We start from the raw sequence: 21,679 nt of genomic DNA on the forward strand, positions 1-21,679 counted from the left end.
AGAAGGAGAAATTGGATGTCAGAATTAGATGTATGTTTGGTGTCACATGATGTGGTAAATATTATAGAATCCTTTTGTGGGCATCAAGAAAACTGTTTACCCTCGGATCATGCTCCCATTAGTATTGAAGTAAATGTTCCTGTAATTAGTCTGGACAATGTTTACCGCCGCGCGTGTCACCTTGGTGCGCACGCCTGGTTCCAATCCTTAGAGCATGATTCCAGGATGCGCAGACCTGTAGGATTTACTTGTATTGACAGAAATTTATTCACAGATAATGTGCACAATCTTGATATATTAAGGTTTCATGACATGACTGACATCAATGAATGTGCTGAAAGCTTAGCCAACACAATGTACGACTGTGCCAAGTCAAGCTGCTGTCGCGGTGAGAGGGTGCGAGGTGGCGGCAGTATGCTCACTCGCTGGGAACGACTATTAGAAGACCGGGACGATAGGCGGGTGTGGCAGGCCATCAATTGGAGAGGAAACCTACATGATAGTGTTCAGGCAGATATTAAGCCTTCTGATGAGGAATTAAAATTTTATTATAACAATTTAATGAATGTTCCCACACCCGACCTGGCAGATGAGTGCCGTGACGCTCAAGTAATGATACCGGTGTTGGATGACCCGCTTTCTCCCGCTGAGGTCACGGCTCAGATTGCTAAGATTAATGCAAATAAGGCTTGTGGTCCTGACGGCATAGCTCCTGGGAATTTTAAGTTGCTTCCAGCCCAGTGGATAATGTTTGTCACTTCACTTTTTAACACAATATTTACTACTGCCCAGTACCCTACAAGTTGGAATCACGCAAAGTTTTTTACCATTTTTAAGAGCGGGGATCGGAAAGACACTAAAAATTATAGGGGCATTAGTCTTTTATTGTATCGGTCTTTTATTGTATCGATAATGATGCATTGTGTGTGTGTGTGTGTGTGTGTGTGTGTGTGTGTGTGTGTGTGTGTGTGTGTTGCCCTATCTTTCATTATATATATATATATATATATATATATATATATATATATATATATATATATATATATATATATATATATATATATATATATATATATATATATATATATAATGATAGTGTGTGTGTGTCGGTGTGTGTGTTGCCCTGTCTTTCATTATATAATGTGATAGTGTGTGTGTGTGTGTGTGTGTGGGTGTGTGTGTGTGTGTTGCCCTATCATTCATAGCACTTGTGGTGATGCAGTGTGTATGTGTGTGTGTGTGTGTGTGTGTGTGCCTTGTTGTCATTGTTGTTATTGTCGTTGTTATTGTTGTTGTTTCAATATACGAGTACTTCTGTGAGTAAATTATATTTGCTTGTTTTTCTTTATTTCTATCTTTCTTTCTTTCTTTCTTTCTCCCTTCCATCCAGACCTAACCTAATCCTCGGGTGGAAACACTAATGTTAATTTCAATATTATCTCAGTGACCTCAGTGTTAATAAAAGATGACCGTAACAATAAAAGGCAAAGAAGATTACGGATAACGTTTGTCTCTTGTTCGCCAGGGTTTGTTTATACTCAGTCGGCGTCAACACGGCTGTCATGGTACCATCTGTGATACCAACTCTCAGTGACGCCCCAGGGCCAACAGCTCTACCAGGTACGTATTTACGTATGTAAGTAACGAACTGGCACGTCACTCATAGTTATTTCTATGTTTATTGTGCTTTGCAGTGAGCAATACTGTCTTTCCTCCCTCTCCTGTGTATGGGTCCCCCAGCCAAGGGGGGCAAGAAGGGCCAACCAAGAGGCATAGATCAGTCCTCAGGTGTGTCTCAGCATTCATGCCTTGGGTACTATTGCCTGAATCTTTTTGTTTTCGGCACTCGTGGAGAATTTGGGTCCCGGGCAGGCTGGGCCCGCGGCCTACCGGTATGAGTTGCCAATTATATATTTCTCTTTCTGTGTTACCACGTTGGGAGAGCGAAGATAATCGTCTCCCAGGACGGTCGAGGCTACCAGCTAATGCAGGCCCGCGGCCTAACGGTATGAGTTGCTAGTTATGCAGTTCCATTCTCTCTCTCTCTCTCTCTCTCTCTCTCTCTCTCTCTCTCTCTCTCTCTCTCTCTCTCTCTCTCTCTCTCTCTCTCTCTCTCTCTCTCTCCAGGCAAGAGATACGATCACTTTTTCGTCGTGAGGTGGGCATCGTGTGTGGCATAATTATGGAGTTGAATGCCACAGACTAATGTGGAGTAAAATATTCGTCTTTCCAGATCTTCCCCGTGCACTAAAATTCATCCAAATACTTATCAACAAAATCTCCTTGTATGCCACACATTACTTTAAACTTCAGTTCGGCTTTTCTCCATTAATTTTCAACATGATTTATACATGCACCTGCAACAGGGTCAATAAAATTGACTGAATGGTTGACAGTGTACTGTATTTATGCTGGCTGTACAGTACATCCATTCCAGCAATGCCATTATAAGATATCCAGCCACCAGCATGGATCATGGATCCTGGACGAACGTGTTGCTAAATAATGGGAAGCGTAATTGCTTCTCTATCTGGTACAAACATGAGGAAGCCTTACTAAGCAGTAGGATGGACTTCTCCAAAAATCCATCTTTCAGGAACAGGATGATCCTCTTGTACTTTCTCTTTGCAATTAGAGATTTGCCAAATTCAACAATTATATTCAGGCCTCCACTCATAATGTGATTTTGTACAAGATGATGAAAGCAAACATCTGTAAAGTACTGATACCATTGTATCACTGTGCTATTCTGCAAACCAGTGAATTCTTCACAAGTTTTATTTTGTATGTTGTGGCCCCAAAAGGAAGTTAGTTGAAGTTTTGAAAGAGGCAATTCTGAATTTTCTCAGAAGGATCTAGAGTGAACATGAACTTTGTGACTTGTGATCTGAGCACCTTCATAGGTATTGTCTCTACCACTTCTAACCCAAGTCCTGACCTTGTTACAAAAAATACAGTTTGGGTCTATATATGTCTTGTGAAGTAACATTGCTACATAAAAGTCTATGGGAAATTTGGATTTTGCTAAGCAATCCATATTAGTGTGCTGCTTGTAATGTTTGGCAACACCTGTGTGTGTGTTATCCAACACATTACCACACACATGATGTCTCTTGCCACTTAAATAAAAGTAAATTCTTTTCATGTTTCAATAATGTCCAGCCAGCCCAGGATCCAAATTCTCCTTGTGTACTGTTCTCTAAATACTAGAAAAGAATTTTATAGTAATTTTTATAGTAATAATTTTAATTTGCCCTCTGAAAGAAAATGAGGAAGGCTGATTTGCCAATACTGGCATGTGTTGTATTAATATTGTTTTTTTTATTCAACAGCAAAGTTGAAGACAGGCAGAAGTTACTAGTCTGGGAGTTGGGCAGGTTGCCATTCCTTCAGCAGGAAAATTTTTCTGCACAGCACTGCTATTGAAGTTTGTGAAAGTATCATCTGTGTAGTTCCTGGCAACACAGCTGGGGAGAAGCACATGGACAGTATATAAGTTTGACATTTTGTAAAACTCTGAAGAATTTGAAGAGTTTTGTGTGTGAAGCAGTAAGGGAGGCCATGGTGTATTGAACAGTGTGTTGATGACAATGGAACAAACAAAAGTATTCAAGTGTGAGGAGTGTGGGGAAGTACTGAAGAGTCGAAGCAGGTTTTTGCAGCACTCACTCTTTCATGTTGGAGCAAATGTCTTTTACTGTGAGAATTGTGAAAAACTCTTCCTTAGTAAGGAGGAGCTTGATGAACATACAAATCATGAGTGTACTTCAAATGAGAAACCATATATTGCAGATAGCATTAATGAGAAACATGCAAATGATTCCACTGTGAAGAAATATTTTGAATGTAATGATTGCAAAAAAACATTTGATAATAAATCCGGTCTTGCCCAACATAAAAACATTCACTTTATCCGAAGAGTTAGAAAACCGGTAAACACTCAGAAGAAAGCCAGGGATCACATATGCCGGGAATGCATGAAAGGCTTCAGCAGTAAGAGCATTCTCAGTGTGCACATGCGCATTCACACAGACACAAAACAACACAGATGTGAGGAGTGTGGCAAGGCATTCACTTGCAAAAACTATCTTGCCCTGCACCAGAAAACTCATTCCTTAGAAAAGATATACAAGTGCAATGAGTGCAGCAAAGCATTCACCCAAAAGAGGTACCTCGCTCATCACTTAAATATTCACACTAGAGGCAAGAGTTGTGTGTGTGAAGAGTGTGGGAAAACATTTAGCGACAAAAGTAGCTTCAGCCGTCATAAAAAAATCCACACTGGGAAGAAGCAGTACAAGTGTGACAAGTGCAACAGAACATTCAGGCAGAAGGCTTACCTCAATGAACATAAAGGCAGTCATGGTGGGAAGAACCAGTACAAATGTGACAAGTGTGGTATGACATTAGGTAGTAGAAGCAGCCTAATCAATCATGTGAAGATCCATGTTAAAGGAAACCATTTCAAGTGTAGTGAATGTAAGAAAACCTTCAGCCAGGAAAGATACCTCAAGCAGCATGCTCTCTTCCATAGAGGAGAAAAGAGACACACGTGTGAGAAGTGTCAACGTCTCTTCACCACCAAAGGCAGCCTCACTCGCCACCAGAAAATGCACGTGAGAGGAAAGAAAGAAGTGAAGTCAGCATAAGAAAACACTTTTAAACTAAACTAAGCTTTTTTTACCTACATTAGTGTGGTAGAAACTTGTTACCAAATAATGTGGAGAAGTCCATTTTATGATTAGATGAAAATGTGGATGCATATGTGTGTGTGTGTGTGTGTGTGTGTGTGTGTGTGCAATGATTTTTTATTATTATTCTTTCATAAGTTTAATATTAAAACTAAGAAACAGAAGATTGATTAGTAAATCTGGCTGAAAATAATTAATGTGTTGTGGTATATATATATGTACACGTATTGATGTAATGATTGGGATTTTGCACGTTTTACATATTAAGTCTAGTCACAATTGTCATTCATTTATTTATATTTGGGATTCAGTTAACAGGATTGTACTGTATATGTATACTACAGATTATGCATACAACCTTTCACAGATTTATCTTTATTTTCTTTACGTTTATAGTTAAATGTGAAGAAAGTACAGAAACTCAGATTACACACACACACACACACACACACACACACACACACACACACACACACACACACACACACACACACACACACACACACACACACACACACACACACACACACAGCATTGACAAAGTACCACACCAGAGATTGCTATGGAAGATAAAAAAAAATTATGGAAAAAATTGGAGGAAGACTGCTGGAGTGGATGGAGTATTATCTGGATGATAGAGAGATGAGAACAGTAATACAAGACCAGAATTCGTCTTGCCTGAAAGTAACTGGTGGTGTCCCACAGGGGTCAGTCTGATAATGTTTGTAATATATGTGAATGACAGTTATATGAACCTATTTGCAGATGATGCTAAGCTGATGAGAAGGGTAGACATTGTAAATTACTGTATTGTACTGCAAGATGATTTAAATAAGATAAATAAAATGGAGTAAATCTTGGCAAATAGAATTCAATTTAAGTAAGTGTAAAATAATTGAGTTTGGTAAGATTAAGAAAAGAATACAATATAATTATGAGATGGATGGTGTGAAGTTACAGAAATCAAAAGAGGAAATTGATTTGGGAGTAAGAGTTACTGAAAATTTGACACCAGACAGACACATTGATAAAATTACTGGGGAGACACTTAGATGAAGGAATGATAAAAAGTTGTTGATTTCCATGATAAGAGCAAGATTGGAATATGTGGCAGTGGTGTGGTCTCATATAAAGAAGAATATTATAAAATTAGAAAGAGTACAAAGAGCAGTCACTAAGATGGTTCTGGAGTTGAGTAAGTCGACCTATGAAGAGAAATTAAGAATGTTGGAAATTCCTACCCTTGAAAATAGGAGAGAGAGAGAGGGGATTTAATAAACATCTATAGATTAATAAATGGTATGGAAAATGTGGACAAACAATGTTGTATAACTTTAGATGCACAGAGTACAAGGGGACACAGTAAGAAGCTGAAGAAAGTTAACTGTAGAAGAGACATCAAGAACTATAGTTTTCCTTACAGAAGTGTGAACAAATGGAATGAACTCAGTGAAGATGTTGTCAATGCCTTAACTGTCCATGCTTTTAAGACCAAACTGGATAGATTTAGAGATGGGATACTATGAGATTACTCCCCTCCCGTAAATCACAACTAGGTACACACACACACACACACACATGGCTCACAATCAAGAAGGCCCAGGTTCGAGTACTGGGTGCAGGGAGGCAAATGGGCAAGCCCAAGTGTGTATTGTCTGTTCACCTAGCAGCAAGTAGGTACACAAGTAAGTAAACTTACCTACTTAAGTAGGTATGTAAGCTGATCAGCAGACAACTATAGGTGAATGACACACACACACACACACACACACACACACACACACACACACACACACACACACACACACACACACACACACACACACACACACACACACACACACACAGTGAGCAGTTAGGCCATCTAGTTCATTAGCTGTTCTCTCTAGAAAGCTGACAGTCATGAGTCCAGCACTTGGTTGACAAGACTATAGTGTATCACCACAAACCAGGGCGTTCCTCCTTGTATTGCCCCAAACCGCAGCACGCCCTGAACACTATGTACGTTGAAATGCTGAGCATTGATCTAGATTCTGGAAACCCAAGTAAACCTGAGCTTCAGGAGGAAGTTGCTGTGTTGAGAATCAAATGAAAGCCTCTACTTGACTGACTGAGCTGTGAGTGCATCCATTGCTCAAACAAGGATTGTGTCCATTGTTCAAACAGGGATGTGGGGCCACTACATTTGGGTTATTACATTAATGCAGGATTTCTCAACCTCTTGCAAGCTGGGCCCTCCAAAAGCTGGTTCAGTTCAGTTGGGGCCCCTTCCTCCCTGCACCACCAACTTAACCCCCTCCCCAACTATGCCACCATAGATAGATAGAATCAGATAGATAGGTATTTAGATAGATAGCTCTTGGCTAAGCATAACGGTTGTATCTCCTTTGTGTAATAGCCAGTGAATCTGGTTTTCTGTGATTTTTTCCCCCTTCCCGTCCTGTGCTCACACCTCCCTGGGAGTAATGTATCTCCTTTGTGGTAATAGCCAGTGAATCCGTGGTTTTCCTTGATTTTTTTTCCCCTTCCCGTCCTGTGCTTGACCCCCCGGGAGTGTTTCTGCCCTGCCCCTCGACATCCAGTTGAGAACCACTGCATTAGTGAATACATGCACACACAATAAGAGTAAAAATTAGGATATGTACTGTTTTATATGTATTTTGGTAAAGCTGATTTTGATAAACTGAATATATGAAGGTATTTTTTTTTCTTTCTCCCCCGGAAAGATGGCACTGAAGCACAGAGAAAATTGTGGTGGATTGTAAGTGGCAGCCTTTCAGAACTTTGGTTCCTTCAGCAGTATCTTCATCAACACAAATGTGAAGGGTCTTCTCAACATTGAGCAAGGTCGTGGTCATTGGCACCATGTGGAAACCTGCTCCTCCTGTGTGTGTGTGTGTGTGTGTGTAATTGCCTAGTAGCATGTATACAGGGTCTGAGTTAGGCTCATGTAATCCTGTCTCCATATCAATATTAAACCAGTGGACTTGCACACTGTCTAGATACCAAAAGAATTTTGCATAAAATTGTGCAGTAGTAACAAAAGAAAAACCAAGACCCCAGAATAGAATCAATGACCACTGGAGATACCCAGAAATGAAATTTATTAAGGCACTTAAAGTAAGATTGCCATACGTCCGGATTTTCCCGGACATATCCGGAAATCGGATAACGAAATCTGCGTCCGGGGAGATTTTTGAAAATCCCTCAAATGTCCGGAATTTCACCTTCCATCATTACTAACTGTTAAAAAATCACATTTATTAAATTTCCTTGGGTTGAAATGATGAGAGAGAGAGAGAGAGAGAGAGAGAGGGGTTCACCGAGTGGCAGCTGCTTTGGTTTGGTTTCGGTCAAGACTCTGACGTGTATGGGTCCTCCGGTCCTGTATGAAGTCGGTGCTCGCAGCCTTCCCAACGCCGCCTCACTTGGCGTCGCGCTCGCGCCCCAGTCTTTTACCAGCTCTGATAGGGGTCAGTTTGCATTACTGTTTGCGGCCTTGTGACCTCGTCATTACGACTATTACTTGTTCTTGTCAAGATGCCCAAACGAAAGTGTAAATTCACTGCAGAGATGCAGAACAAACTCCCGTGCTTCTAAAAAGGCAGGGATGAGTGGGAAGCCGAGTGTTTGGTGTGTAAACCAGGAACATTTGTCTCACTGGCACGTCATAAAGGCATTAATGACTTACAGTCACATGTGAGCCCAGAGAAACATAAGAGAGCAGCGCAAGAAGAGGGTTCATCAATGAAGATGACACATTATTTTATGATCAGCCATATGCAAAGGTAAATAAGTTAAGTTTCTTTTAATTAATTTACATGTTTTCCAGTATCATATCAACACCATAATCAGGTGTTAGTGAAGGTGTCCGGAATTTTGATAGTTCATATATGGCAACCCTAACTTAAAGAGGAATAACCAATGGCACGGCAGGAGCTGAAAATAGCTTTTCCATTGACCTTATCAAAGATGCTGAAGGTTTCCAAACCTGCGAGTTTGTAGCAGTGGTTTCATTTAGGAAAAGAAAAAAAAAAATACAGACGCCCAGTACCAAGAGTGGAAATTTCAACAACAGTTACCAAAGTTATCACAAAATACATGGATTAACATAACACTATTCGATTCAGTCTAAAAGTAAGATTTTTTTTACAACTGACCAAATCATGACATCAAACAAATATTGGAAAAAAAAAATAATAATAGTAATGAAAGCAAGGAAAGCACTGTCTCCAAAGACACACAACTACGCAGTTATGATTAAAGGAAAAAATACTTTACATCAGTAATCCTACGCAGGCAACAGACAAAGGAAGTCCAGTATGCCTGGCGAAGTGTTAGCGAAATGGTGTGTGTGCTTGTCGAGGAGAATATTTCGCCTATTTCTAGTCGTCACCGTGGATACCTAAGGCTACCAGCGAGCACAGTAATAGTGAGTAGTACTGCCTTGATAAAGAGTTAGATATTGCTAACCGAGTCACTTTAGGAAGGCATAGAGAGTGTAGAGCAGCATGCAGGCCATGCTGACGCTTACCCATGCCATGTCCATTCATCGCCTTGTTTCCTTTTCATCCCCATCATTGTGTTGCTGTTTGGTGCCTCCCCCATGGTAGGCTGTGTCGGTTGAAAGAAGGCCACACCAGGAAGATGGGCCGAGAATGATGCCATGCGAGTCGGCGTTCCCGTGTTGGGTGTTGCCAGGCCGTAGGGCCCAAACAGGGTGTCGAAGCAGCTTCGGAGAGCTAAGTTAAGTTTAGTTGTCTGGTTATAGTTAGCTAATCGATGCTGCATTATAATTACTTTTCCTTCCCAAGGTTCAGGGGTCGTGTCCTATCGTTTTTCGCAAATAGAATTTTAAAGCGTCGGACAAGGGTGTTGTTTTGGTAGTGGATGTTTGAGACCCCGACCTAATTGGCAAAAATATGCTTTGGTGTTATACTCTGATAATTACGGCAATCGTAAGAGTAAACTTAGGGTAAACTTAGCAAAAATTTACAAGTACTGGCAGCGAGACTTGTCATGATAGATAACCCGCCCATTCTTTTCGTGACATCGATGTGACATTTAACCTTGACCCAAAGTCACCTATCCAGCTAGTAGTACTGTCTTTCCCCTCCTGCCCACCACACACACACACACACACAAACACACACACACACATATATCGTAGCAATATGTCACTAACTATAAATGTGGATTTTACGTATATGTTAATATCATTTGGGCAAAACGGTTTTAGTCGAAGGAAATTACTTGTCCTTTACATGGAAAATCTCTCCCCGTATGATATACGTATTTGTAAACCCGTGTATAATTTTCGTCATTCTCTGAACAGCTTCCATTAAATCTATATCCTTTCTACAAAGGGAGACCAAACATCATCTTTAATCTAATCTCTGTGACTACAATATATATCTGAAAAAAGTATAATTTTTATTCCGATTGATCGGCAATAATTGTTCGGCAATACAATACAATGCTCTACGGGATGGCATGTACATGTACCACCAATAGACATTTTTCATGTGAAGGATAAGTAATTTTCAAGTAAAACTGTTTTCCGTATAAATGAGTGATCTTTACAAATAAAAGTCAATAAATGTCCCTGTTAAATACCATTCTTAGAATGTGTTGTGATCATGTCAGTTTTAACACAGCACCAGTGAAATTATATATGCTCGCGTGGGACACACACACACACACACACACACACACACACAAAAGCAAGCAAGCTTGGACAGCTCACCAAACCGTTAGCGTGGCACCATTCTATATTGTGCGTGCTATTAGCGTTTCATATTTAAACATTTTAAATTTATTTAGATACGTAATCATTTCTTACATTGGATGTTTTCAATTTTTGTTACACACGCACACACACACACACACAAATCGCTATGTGGTGAGGTATTTACCAATGTCTCACTTTTTTTTTCAGAACTCTCTCTCTCTCTCTCTCTCTCTCTCTCTCTCTCTCTCTCTCTCTCTCTCTCTATATATATATATATATATATATATATATATATATATATATATATATATATAATTGCACGAGGCAACGAGTAGTGAGAAACCAAGCCCTGGTGGGTTACTGTTGTGTGTTCACCGTGTGTTATTCAGCTGCCATGACTGTTTTACATCGATTTTCCAAATACTGATGTATCTTAAATGAGTAATAACCTTAATGAATAGAGATGGTGGTGGTAGTGGCTGTGGGAATGCGAGCTTCGCATGAAAACAGTTCAGTCACCTATCGCCGGGATCGTTTTCTCACGTTACTGTCCCTTAACTTCCAGACTGCGCTGGTGAACTATCTTTGAACAAGCCAGATATATTTCTTTGATACATTCTGGGCTGTGTACATCTTGTATTGAAGGAAGGCTCGCCAGTCGTGGAAGCAGACTGGTGCTTGTGTCTGGCCCAGTGTTGCTGTCTTGGGAGGGAGAGTGAAGGCTTGAGACGTGTGGTGGTGGTGGTGGTGGTGCTGGAGACGAGGCTACCATGGAATGTGTAAAGAGGTTTACAGCAGGAAGGAAACAGCAGTGCTCAGAACAGCGCACACCACTGGCGTAATAGATGCAGGTCATGATGTTAGCAGTGGCGCTGCTGATACAAGAATCGGTATTGTCCTGTCAGCATTGTGCGTGCGCGCCGGCGCCGCACCTGGCTGATGACTTGGCGACAGGAAGGACGAGATGATGCAGGGTTTAGTAGGCTGTGGAAGGCGGTGTTGCTGGTGAGCGTAACGTTTGACTTGTTAGTGTACTAGCAAATGAAATGGTGAGGAGGAAGCCTGGCGTAAGTGGTGTGTTAGTATGTAGTGTGGGCGTGGGGCGCATGTGTGTTGCGTGCGTGGTGTGGGTGTTAAGGCTGCAGTGTTTGGGATGGCGGCGTTGGGGTGGAGGGTATCGCTTCTCGGCCTTTTGGCTAAGATCAAAGTGTAGTATCTGTTCTTATCAGCTTAATATCTGATACGATCCCCATGTGGGATCTACGATATTAATCTGATTTTTGGATTATGGCGAAGTGCTAGGGGCTTGCTCCACCTTTGCCGCGGATCGGCCCGGTATTGCAGTACTTCCGGGATCGGTCCACTCCCCTTGGGGAGAATATATTATACATAATTGAACTGGTAGTAGTACAAGGCATTTGCTGTAGTAGTGTCGCAGATCGGTTCTGTAATCAAGTAATTGGGATCGGTCCAAGCTTCCAGGAGAGAAAGCAGCGAAACGGTGAAAGTATTACATAAAACCTTGCACTTGTCTGGGATACTTCTCTCCCCGGGGAGAATGAACCCCTATCAGCGAGACAGTAACATACTAAGGGACTCCCGTGCTGCACCTTTGCCGTGGATAGTCCTCTCCCAGGGGAGAATGTAACACCTATCTATCAGTGAGACAATAACAGAGTAAGGGACTTGCTGCACCTTTGTCACGGATGGTTCCTTCTGTGCCCGTGAGCGTGAAGATACACCACCCGTCAGTGAAATATTCATAGTGCTAGGTGCTGCATAGTACACTCATGGTCCACTCTTGCCATGGAGCGGCTTGGTTTCAGTACGTTCAGTACGGCCACTTTTAATCTTCATAGTTGTGTGTGGGAAAGTCTAAGGGATACATTAGGATGTGGAGACTTGTTAGAAAAGTGACTATTTAGGAGAGAAAGGGGCTCTGATCCATCCATATTGACCGAGCATAATACTGCATTAGTGATTCAATATATCATTCCCCACCAGACCTGTAAAACAAACAACGGACAAGACATAAAAGACATAAGTGTGCAAGTCAGTGATTCGAAGACATGAAGAAGCCCCGAACCAGATCGTTTGTTTCTGTCAGTGACATGTGTTGTCATCAACATTTTTTTTTTTTTTTTTCAGCAGAACCACAGCTACTCTACAGCAAGATGCAAGGGTTGAACCATGAGAGATATCTTGATGTCACAGGGGTTTTAGACAATGTTAATAATTTGCTCAAGAAAAAAAAAAATGCTTTCAAGAGTAAATTAGACTGAAGTTTCTGTTCAAAAGTATGTTGCTAAATTAATTTCCATGAAGATTAATTTAAATATAATGAAGAAGACTTAGCTTTGCATAAAACAGTTCCATAAGAGATTGGGAGTGAGGTGGGGTGTTGAGTATGGCAGGACTGGGGTGCGGGATTGCTGAGGAAAACCATACTTACCTGGCACAGGAGACACCGTGATCACGAAGGCGGTTCTCCCAGGGCGAGGCCCACCATTGCACTCCGGCGGTGCTGACCCCTGCGATTAACCCAAATGTGGTTAACTCGAGTGTGAAATTTTTGTTAGCGGGGATTGCGTTCGCGCATCCCCCTTCCTAATCTCATTGGAATTACGTATTAATATGTCAGTGGTTCAATTTCCTCTTTGGAATCTTGTACAAGGTGATTCATATTGCTGTTCACTGATCTCCACGGAAACTTGAGTAAAGGATTGATATCTTTGCTGTTCTTGAAAGATAGTGAGCAGGTCGTGCCCTTTGTGTGATGTTCCTGATACATGCGAAGACCATTGCCTTATACCCTTGCCGAATGTTGCTCTTAGGTATTGCTTATCTTATTAAAGGTTTATTGAGTATTATGTCAACATATACATATATACATATTGCACAAAAGAAAAAATATACATGAATGTACATAATACACAAAGCGGGCACCAGCCCGCAGGTGGGGGAGTCTTGGGTCCCGGTGGTGGGCGGTGCGGTGGCGCGGCGAGGAGTGCTGCTCGCCGGTCAGAAAAGGAGCTGCGACCTGTTCAGCGGGGCGGGGGCGCTGCCCTGAGAACTCGCAGCATCAGGTCTGTGGGCGTGTGGCGGACGATGAGGGCAGCCCTGGCCTCGCGGCTGCTGAGGAGATCACCGCCTACGGGATGGACCGGTGGTGGCGGCGTTGGTCTGAGGGCGGCGGTGGCCGGACAGGACAGTAGGTAGTGCACTAGCGGGTGGCGGCTGTGCGTCCCGCAGTGGTCGCACTCCTGCCCCCGAAAGTCGTCGTACAGCTGTTCCCTGGTGCAGTAGCCCAGCCTTACGCGTTGCAGCAACACGCCGTCTGCTCTGGGCTGCTGCTGGGAGGCGTCCAACGACTGGTAGCCAGTGGCGGAGGCGTACCAAGCTGCCTGTCTCTTCCTGGTTTCCAGCTGCCGGTGCGTATATATATATATATATATATATATATATATATATATATATATATATATATATATATATATATATATATATATATATATATATATATATATATATAATGCTGCCGGGGCTGCCCATGCGACGCTTTATGGCGACGTCGACGTTGCCGCCTTTGTGGCGCCTGAGACTGCTGTTGTTGCTCCTGGCGTGAACGGGGCATCCTACGGAGCCTCTCAGGGCACTGGGGGTTCCACGCGTGGTGGTTTTTCCCACAGTTGGGGCACCTGGCGGTGGTTGCCTCGTTGGCCTTATGGCGGGCGATGCACTCCTCCGTCGGGTGGGGCAGGCTGCACACGCCGCACCTGGCGGCATGTTCGCACCGCGCTTGCAGGTGGTTGTACCGTTGGCACCTGTAACATCTTACAGGCTTACCTTGGTAGGGGCGCAGGGAGTATCTGCCCCAGCAGCCGAGATCCAACTTGGCGGGCGGCGGCCCCACACACACAAGTAGCACCTGTCTCGTGGGCAACTTGTCCCTCCTGGAGGTCAGACGCTGGGCGGAGGTCACCTGAGGGTGAGCCTCTACCGCCTCGAGAGGCAGGTCGAGCGGGTAGCGCTCCAGCACCACCTTGTGCCTCTTTTCGCTTGGGTCGAGGAGGAGCACCCTGTTTCCTTCCTCCGCGATGCGGCGCAGTAGTGCCGTGGAATCCTCGTCCTTGGGCGTGACCACGTGCTCACCCTTGAGATAAATAAATATCTCTCTAATAAATATATAACTGATTAATGAAACAAGTACATTTTCCAGGCTTGAATGATGGTTTTAATTGTGTGTGTCATATCTTGACGTTCACTTGAGTGTGTCTTTCCAAAACACGTCTTTACCCGTTCTCTCCCACACGACTGACATTCTTGGTTCAGTGCAGAGCTCACCAGGACCAACTTATATAAATGGAATACTTGCAGAACTGACCTCTGAATGTATTTTGACTCTGTCACACTCCTTGGGGTTATAGTTAGGTGGGAGTAATGCCTCGTGTTTTGAATCACATATGTGTTGTAAAGGGTTGAACCATGAGAGGGATCTTGATGTCACAAGCGCAACGATACGAATTGGTCCTTAGCCAGGCCTTCATAACAAACACCAACCAGTAGCCAGTATGTTGATATAAAGAATCGGCATCTTAATGTCACAGGCGAGTAAGTTGCCGAATTAAATATCCATGAAGATTAATGAAAACACTATGAAGAACAAATAGTTTTACGTAAAACACTTCCATAACAGTTTGGGAGTGTGGTGGGGTGTTGAGTGTGGTAGGACTGGGGTGGGGCATAGAATTTTGAAATCATACTTACCTGGCACAGGAGACACCGTGATCACGAAGGCGGTTCTCCCAGGGCGAGGCCCACCATTGCACTCCGGCGGTGCTGACCCCTGCGATTAACCCAAATGTGGTTAACTCGAGTGCGAAATTTTTGTTAGCGGGGATTGCGTTCGCGCATCCCCCTCACTTATGTCGATGGAATTACTTGGTGGGACTCTTATTAGTTATATTACCTCTGGAATCGTTCTTGAAGGTTAGAGAGCAGGTCGTGCCCTTCGTGTGATGTTCTTGTTACATGCGATGTCCATTGCCTTATACCCTTGCCGAATGTTGCTCTTAGGCATTGCTTGTACGTCTAATATATATATATATATATATATATATATATATATATATATATATATATATATATATATATATATATATATATATATATATATATATATATATATGTATATATATATATATATATATATATATATATATATATATATATATATATATATATATATATATATATATATATATATATATATATATAATTTATTTTTTATTTTTTTTTATCGAAATCATATTGATTGGTATTTTCATTCTCTAGTAATGTATCTTCGACATGAAGTATATGATGGTGCTGCCTCATGTTTTGAATGAGATGCCTGCATGCAGTTATTCATCTTGGCCCAATCTTCTAGCTGTCTTCTACCGCTATTTTCATGCCAACTGCTCTTCTGATCTTGCTAACTGCATGCCTCCCCTCCTTCCGCGGCCTCGCTGCACAAGACTTTCTTCTTTCTCTCACCCATATTCTGTCCACCTCTCTAACGCAAGAGTTAACCAGGATTCTCAATCATTCATCCCTTTCTCTGGTAAACTCTGGAACTCCCTGCCTGCTTTATTATTAAAGGTTTATTGAGTATTATGTCCACATATACATATATACATATTGCACAAAAGAAAAATATACATGAATGTGCACATAATACACAAAGCGGGCACCAGCCCGCAGGTGGGGGAGTCTTGGGTCCCGGTTGTGGGCCGTGCGGTGGAGCGGCGAGGAGTGCTGCTCGCCAGTCGGAATAAGGAGCTGCGACCTGTTCAGTGGGGCGGGGGTGCTGCCCTGAGAACTCGCAGCATCAGGTCTGTGGGCGTGTGGCGGACGATGAGGGCAGCCCTGGCCTCGCGGGTGCTGAGGAGATCACCGCCTACAGGATGGGCCGGTGGTGGTGGCGTTGGTCTGAGGGCGGCGGTGGCCGGACAGGACAGTAGGTAGTGCACTAGCGGGTGGCGGCTGTGCGTCCCGCAGTGGTCGCACTCCTGCCCCCGAAAGTCGTCGTACAGCTGTTCCCTGGTGCAGTAGCCCAGCCTTACGCATTGCAGCAACACGCCGTCAGCTCTGGGCTGCTGCTGGGAGGCGTCCAACGACTGGTAGCCAGTGGCGGAGGCGTACCAAGCTGCCTGTCTCTTCCTTGTTTCCAGCTGCCGGTGTGTGTGGCGGGCGCGCTTGGTTGCGGCGAGCCTGGCTCGCGCCCTCACTTGGCTCAGGCTGGGCGGCACATGCCTTGTCACCTGGGGGCCACTAGCAGCTCTCTTGGCGGCTGCGTCGGCAGCCTCATTGCCTCGTACTCCCACGTGGCTGGGTATCCAGTTGAGCCTCACCCGCCGCCCCTGCGCGGCGAGGCTCTGGAGGCTACCCAGGATGGCGGTGACGAGGCCCACGTTGTCGCTGGGATACGGCTGTTGGAGAGCCTGTAGCCCCGTTCTGGAGTCGGTGTGGAGCACCACGGTGCGCTCCCGCCGGTGTTGAGCGTGCTCCAGGGCCAGCAGGATGGCCACCAGTTCTGTCTGCAGGGTGGAGCAGTGGTCGGGAGTCCTCTCACACACCTCGGCCCCTCTGGTGATGGCAGCAGCGCCCGTCCTTCCGCTGTCAGGGTCAGCCGAGCCGTCGGTGTAGTACACAACACTGTCTGGCTCGGTGACCTGCGCCATGGCCATGAAGGCGTGCTGCCGCATCTCCTCCACGGCGCAGAGCGCCTTGCTGGCGGGCAGCTGTGTAGCGGAGAACTCTGCCGCGGGTGGCTCCCACGGGGGTGGGGCGCTGAAGGTGGGGGCAGGGAGGTCCGCCTGTGGCCAGTTCTCCATGCGAGCCAGGTTGTGGGTAGCCAGCGTGCACTGCAGCAGCCACGGGTTGCGGCGGAGAGATTCGGCGCCCTGCGTCCCCGCCAGCCTCAGTCTCCTCTGTGTCACTCCCTCCGCGTCACGCTGCAGCACCCTCGCTACGCGGCAGGCCGTGATCTGCTGTACCCTGGTGGTGAGGGGTACCAGTCTGGTCTCGCTCTGCATGACGCATGTGCTGGACCACCTCGGTGCCCCCAGCATGGTCCTCATTGCGGTGTTTTGTAGCACCTCGATCCGCTCCTGCTGGTTTGGAGAGAGTGCTATGAGGACGGGGGCGCTGTAATCCACCAGCGAGCGAACAGCGTGCACGTAGTACTGGCGCAGGACGGAAAAAGTGGCGCCCGCGCTGATTCGCGTCATGGCCCGCATCACGTTCAACCTAGACTGCGTCCTCTCCCTCAGGTAGGCGGCGTGGGCTGTGAAGGACAGCCGCTTGTCCACCCACACACCGAGGTACTGGTAGGAGTTGGTCCATGCCAGCTCAACTCCCTGGACGCGGAGCTGCCAGGCTGGGTCTGCCGCCTTCACCATCATGGCCCGGGACTTCTCTGCCGAGATCTTGATGAAGACGATGACGGCGGGGCGGTGGTCAATTTGGGTCAGCAGGGCGAGGATGCTGTCTGCCGTGTTCACTCCGCGGGTGTAGCCGAACACATGTGGGTGAGAGGGCCCCACGCGCCACTGTAGCCGCGCGAGCACCATCCTCTCAGCCGTTTTGGCCGTGCAGCTGAGGAGAGAGATGGGTCTGATCTTGGTGGGCTCCCTCGGCTTTGGAATCGGCTGAATGTCGGCTTCCTTCCACGCGGGCGGCAGACAGCCCGCCATCCATGAGGCGTTGATGGTGGCCAACAGCGCGGCGTCCCCAGCCGGCCCAGCGTGCGCCAACATGGAGTATGGCACGCCGTCCGCCCCCGCTGCCGTGTCGCGGCCTCTCCTGGTGATCTGATGCTGTAGTAGGTCCTTGTGTGATAGTGTAGTTGTGGTGTGTGTGTTGGTTGGTGAGAATGATGTCTGGTGTTGTCTGTGAATTATGGCTGATGTATGTTGGAAAGTTCGGGCCAAGATGTATTAGTTTGTGTTAATAAACATTTCTATGCCTCTCCCTACTGTGTTTGTAGTGTTGTTGTTGAGGCTTGGGTGTTTAGCATTTAGATCACCGAGTATGTATGTTGGTTCAGAGTTAGATGCGAGTTTATGGAAGTCAGTGATTGGAAGAAAGGGTCTGCGTGGAGGCAGATATGTGGTGGCTATGTGAACAGGGCCAGTTGAAGTGTCCACTGTTACTTGGAGAATGTCTGTGTCAAAATCATTGGTTATTTTGTGTTTGATATTGGTTTTTATTAGCACTGCACTACCGTCATGTAGTTCGTTGTTTGTGTTGGTTGTGTATGTCGTGTAAGTGTGCAAGTGTAGTGTTTTGTTGTCTGTTAGACCATGGCTGTTTATAAGTATTATGTCTGGATTTATTTCTCTGTAGGTGTTTGAAAGCATGTGTTTGTTTGGTTCCCAGTGTGCTACGTTGTGTTGTAATATCGTGAGTGTATTCATAATGCTCGTGTTATTGGTATGTGTCGAGGTGTACGTGTTTGGGTGTCTCTGTCTTCCTTCTGCCTGTGTAAGTTGTGTTATTTTAGTGTTGTTTTGTGTTGACGGTTTTGCTTTCTGTACTATCTTTAGGTAGAGGAGTGTCTGTTCCTGTTCAAGCTGGTTTTAGTGGTTTTGTTTGGAGGCGGGGTGAGGTCTTGTATTAGTCCGTTACGCAGTTTCTTAAATTGTGTTTCATCGGTGGTACACCAGCAGTTGGTTAGATCTATATCGTTATTGGTAATGTATAGTAGAATTTCCTCATCTGTATAAGTGGGATTGCGATATCTGAATTTGTATAAGCCTGTGTCAATACCTTTTTTGAGATTGTTTAGATTAGATGATCTACTTTTTGGCCATCCTTCTTTTTTCTTTGTAATGAGCTGCAGGCCGATTGCTTCCCCAGATATCCTCTCTAGTGGTGGCATGTCTTCTTGTGTTGTGTTGCTTGCTTGTTCAGTGTCTTGTGTGGTGTTGTTGTTATCTTGTGTTGTTGTGTTGCTGTTGTGTGTATGCTCGTGTGTTGTGGGTGTTTTGTCTTCTTTAGAGAGGTTAAGGATTTTTAGTGAAGGGGGATTGTCTGGAAGAATTACTGGGGGGAGATTGTTCAATTTCAGTGCTCTATTGAATTCGCTGTTGTAGGTACCAGGGTTTGCAGCATTAATCAGGTGAGCTTGCATCATGCACGCTATCATTTTAGTGGCAGTCTCTTTTCCAAGTGTGGGGAATGTGATTGCGTTGTTTATCTATGCTGAGTTGTTGTTAGTTGCAGCTACATTGCTGTATGTTTTGGAGTTGTTGTTCTTTTTTTGTTGTCTTTTTTTCTTCTATTGCTTTTTTCCTCAAAGGACACTTGTTTGCTAATGTCCTGTGCTCTCCCTCGCAATTGATGCATTTCTTTTGTGTGTTCGTGCTGCATTCTCTCCAGGTGTGGTCAGGAGAACTGCATTCTGAGCATATTTTAAATGTTTTAGATTTTGGGCAATTAGGTGTGGTGTGATCTTCAATGGCATAACATTTTAAGCAAGTCAGTAGTGGAATGTAGTCTTCTATCTTTATTGTATAAGGTGAAATACTCATGTGGAAACATAGTATACCCTTTTCAGTGGCCTTTTTTGCGGCAGCAGCTTCTTTAAAGGTGATTTTCATTATCTTTGTTCTGGGTATTTTGAATATATTGTCTATGCCCTCATTCATCCATGCATTGTTGGCCAGAAGTTCATCCTCCATCTCTTTCTCGGTATGGTTGTATATGAAGTCATCAGTGTTGAATATTATAGCTGTTCTTTTTGCTTTCAATTCTGGAGGTAGGACGGGCTGGAAGTAATTTTTCTTGAGGTCTTGTTCTATTTTGTCTTGGAAGATCTTGTCTATTTCATCGTCATTTCTGGTAAGCACGACGAAGCCATCTTGTATGTTGATTATTCTTGTGGCGTAGTTTAAGAATTTCCAGGCAAGAAGGACATGCTGGATAATAGAGCATCACATATTGGGGACGTCCATCATTGTATTTGTGAGGAAAACACGAATTTGTACTTAGATGTGATAACTTTACAGAGAAACATGACGCAGGTGAGAAGCAGACCACAGTGAACACGAGTTTAGTATATAGGTTATCAGGCATGTTACCTTCTTGCTCGGAGGTGAAGCCTTTGTAGGCGTTCGGCCCAAAACATATTATCGAAAAATTGTGTGTTTCGTGGTAGCTCTGGTTTCCCTTCAAAACGCATAAATCTTTCGCCTTTTACTAAAGATTTCCGTGGAGGGGAGCAACTCAATGAGTCTAAGGCTATTTTTTAATGGCCCATTTAATGGGCTTCATAACAATCATGAACGAGTGGCAAGAGATTAAAAAGACTCAGCGAGCCGGTGTAAGGCTACTGGTGGGCTTGATTGATAATAACTATCCTGAAATACAGGTGGTATTAAATTGTGCCACGGAATTGTATGCGTCAGAGTTGTTGATAACCAACGTTCCTAAACTGTCAGGTTCGCCGCAAGTGTCGCTGTCTGGGAGTAAAAATATATATATATATAAATGTTGAGGTTTATTGTTCAAAGATAATACTATACAATATACAGTATACATATATTATGCGTTCATGAACAAAGCGGGCATTACTCCGCCGCAGAGATTATCCAAAAAGATCGCGTGGCACAGTGGTGGAGACGGTGGTCCATGCGCGCCCTGCCCGACATTGGATGTGGATGGGTTGGTGGTCTAGCAGGGAGTGGTTGCTGCACTGAAACATCTCTAACAGCATGTCTGGCGATGTGTGTCAAACTTCGAGGGCGGACCTGGCCTCTTATCTGTCTAACAGGCCGTCGCATGAAGGGCTGGGCATCTGCAGCCTCCACTAGTTTCTGGCGGTCGGTGGTGGGACAGGGAAAACAATCATTGTAATGTGGCTCTACGTACTGCAACGCCCGAGAAGGAAAGTCATATCAGTTCCCTATTTCTGGTGTGGCTTATCCCACGGATGCATAGCAGGTGGTGTAGGCTGCCTCATCGCTTACTCTTCGCTTCCAAATGTTGTTCCCAGTTTACTTTCCTTGTATCAACAGACATGCACGCATGCTTTACATGTTTTATGTAAGGTTGAGCTAAGGTATTGTTGAAGTGTTGAAAATATCCTGCCCATATTTTCGGCATCATTTTATATATATATATATATATATATATATATATATATATATTTATTTATTTATTTTTTTTAGGAGGGACACTGGCCAACAAAAATTCAATAAAAAAAAAAAAAAAA

The 21,679-nt window shown here is 44.3% G+C and overlaps 1 protein-coding gene and 4 non-coding genes across 6 annotated transcripts; all 5 read left to right on the forward strand.

Annotated features, from left to right (window-relative positions):
• The first annotated feature begins 1,469 nt into the window (after positions 1-1,469).
• Positions 1,470-5,223, forward strand: LOC135105159 (zinc finger protein 501-like). Of its 2 annotated transcripts, none has more exons than XM_064013220.1 (2): positions 1,470-1,620; positions 3,333-5,223. In XM_064013220.1, exon 2 carries the CDS (start codon positions 3,585-3,587, stop codon positions 4,647-4,649), a length of 1,065 nt encoding a protein of 354 aa, XP_063869290.1. In that variant the 5' UTR covers positions 1,470-1,620; positions 3,333-3,584; the 3' UTR covers positions 4,650-5,223. The 2 variants fall into 2 exon arrangements, with proteins under 2 accessions (XP_063869290.1, XP_063869291.1); XM_064013221.1 differs by having other exon boundaries at positions 1,523-1,636.
• Positions 5,224-11,598: 6,375 nt separating this feature from the next.
• Positions 11,599-11,791, forward strand: LOC135105294 (U2 spliceosomal RNA). The gene has a single exon (XR_010270785.1). It is a non-coding gene; the product is annotated as a U2 spliceosomal RNA (small nuclear RNA).
• A 1,075-nt stretch (positions 11,792-12,866) lies between these two features.
• LOC135105293 (U1 spliceosomal RNA) lies at positions 12,867-13,028 on the forward strand. The gene has a single exon (XR_010270784.1). It is a non-coding gene; the product is annotated as a U1 spliceosomal RNA (small nuclear RNA).
• Positions 13,029-15,181: 2,153 nt separating this feature from the next.
• Positions 15,182-15,343, forward strand: LOC135105290 (U1 spliceosomal RNA). The gene has a single exon (XR_010270782.1). It is a non-coding gene; the product is annotated as a U1 spliceosomal RNA (small nuclear RNA).
• A 5,277-nt stretch (positions 15,344-20,620) lies between these two features.
• LOC135105298 (U5 spliceosomal RNA) lies at positions 20,621-20,735 on the forward strand. The gene has a single exon (XR_010270789.1). It is a non-coding gene; the product is annotated as a U5 spliceosomal RNA (small nuclear RNA).
• Positions 20,736-21,679: the final 944 nt, after the last annotated feature.

Source organism: Scylla paramamosain, chromosome 11 (genome assembly GCF_035594125.1).
Source record: "Scylla paramamosain isolate STU-SP2022 chromosome 11, ASM3559412v1, whole genome shotgun sequence".
Classification (NCBI taxonomy): Eukaryota; Metazoa; Arthropoda; class Malacostraca; order Decapoda; family Portunidae; genus Scylla; species Scylla paramamosain.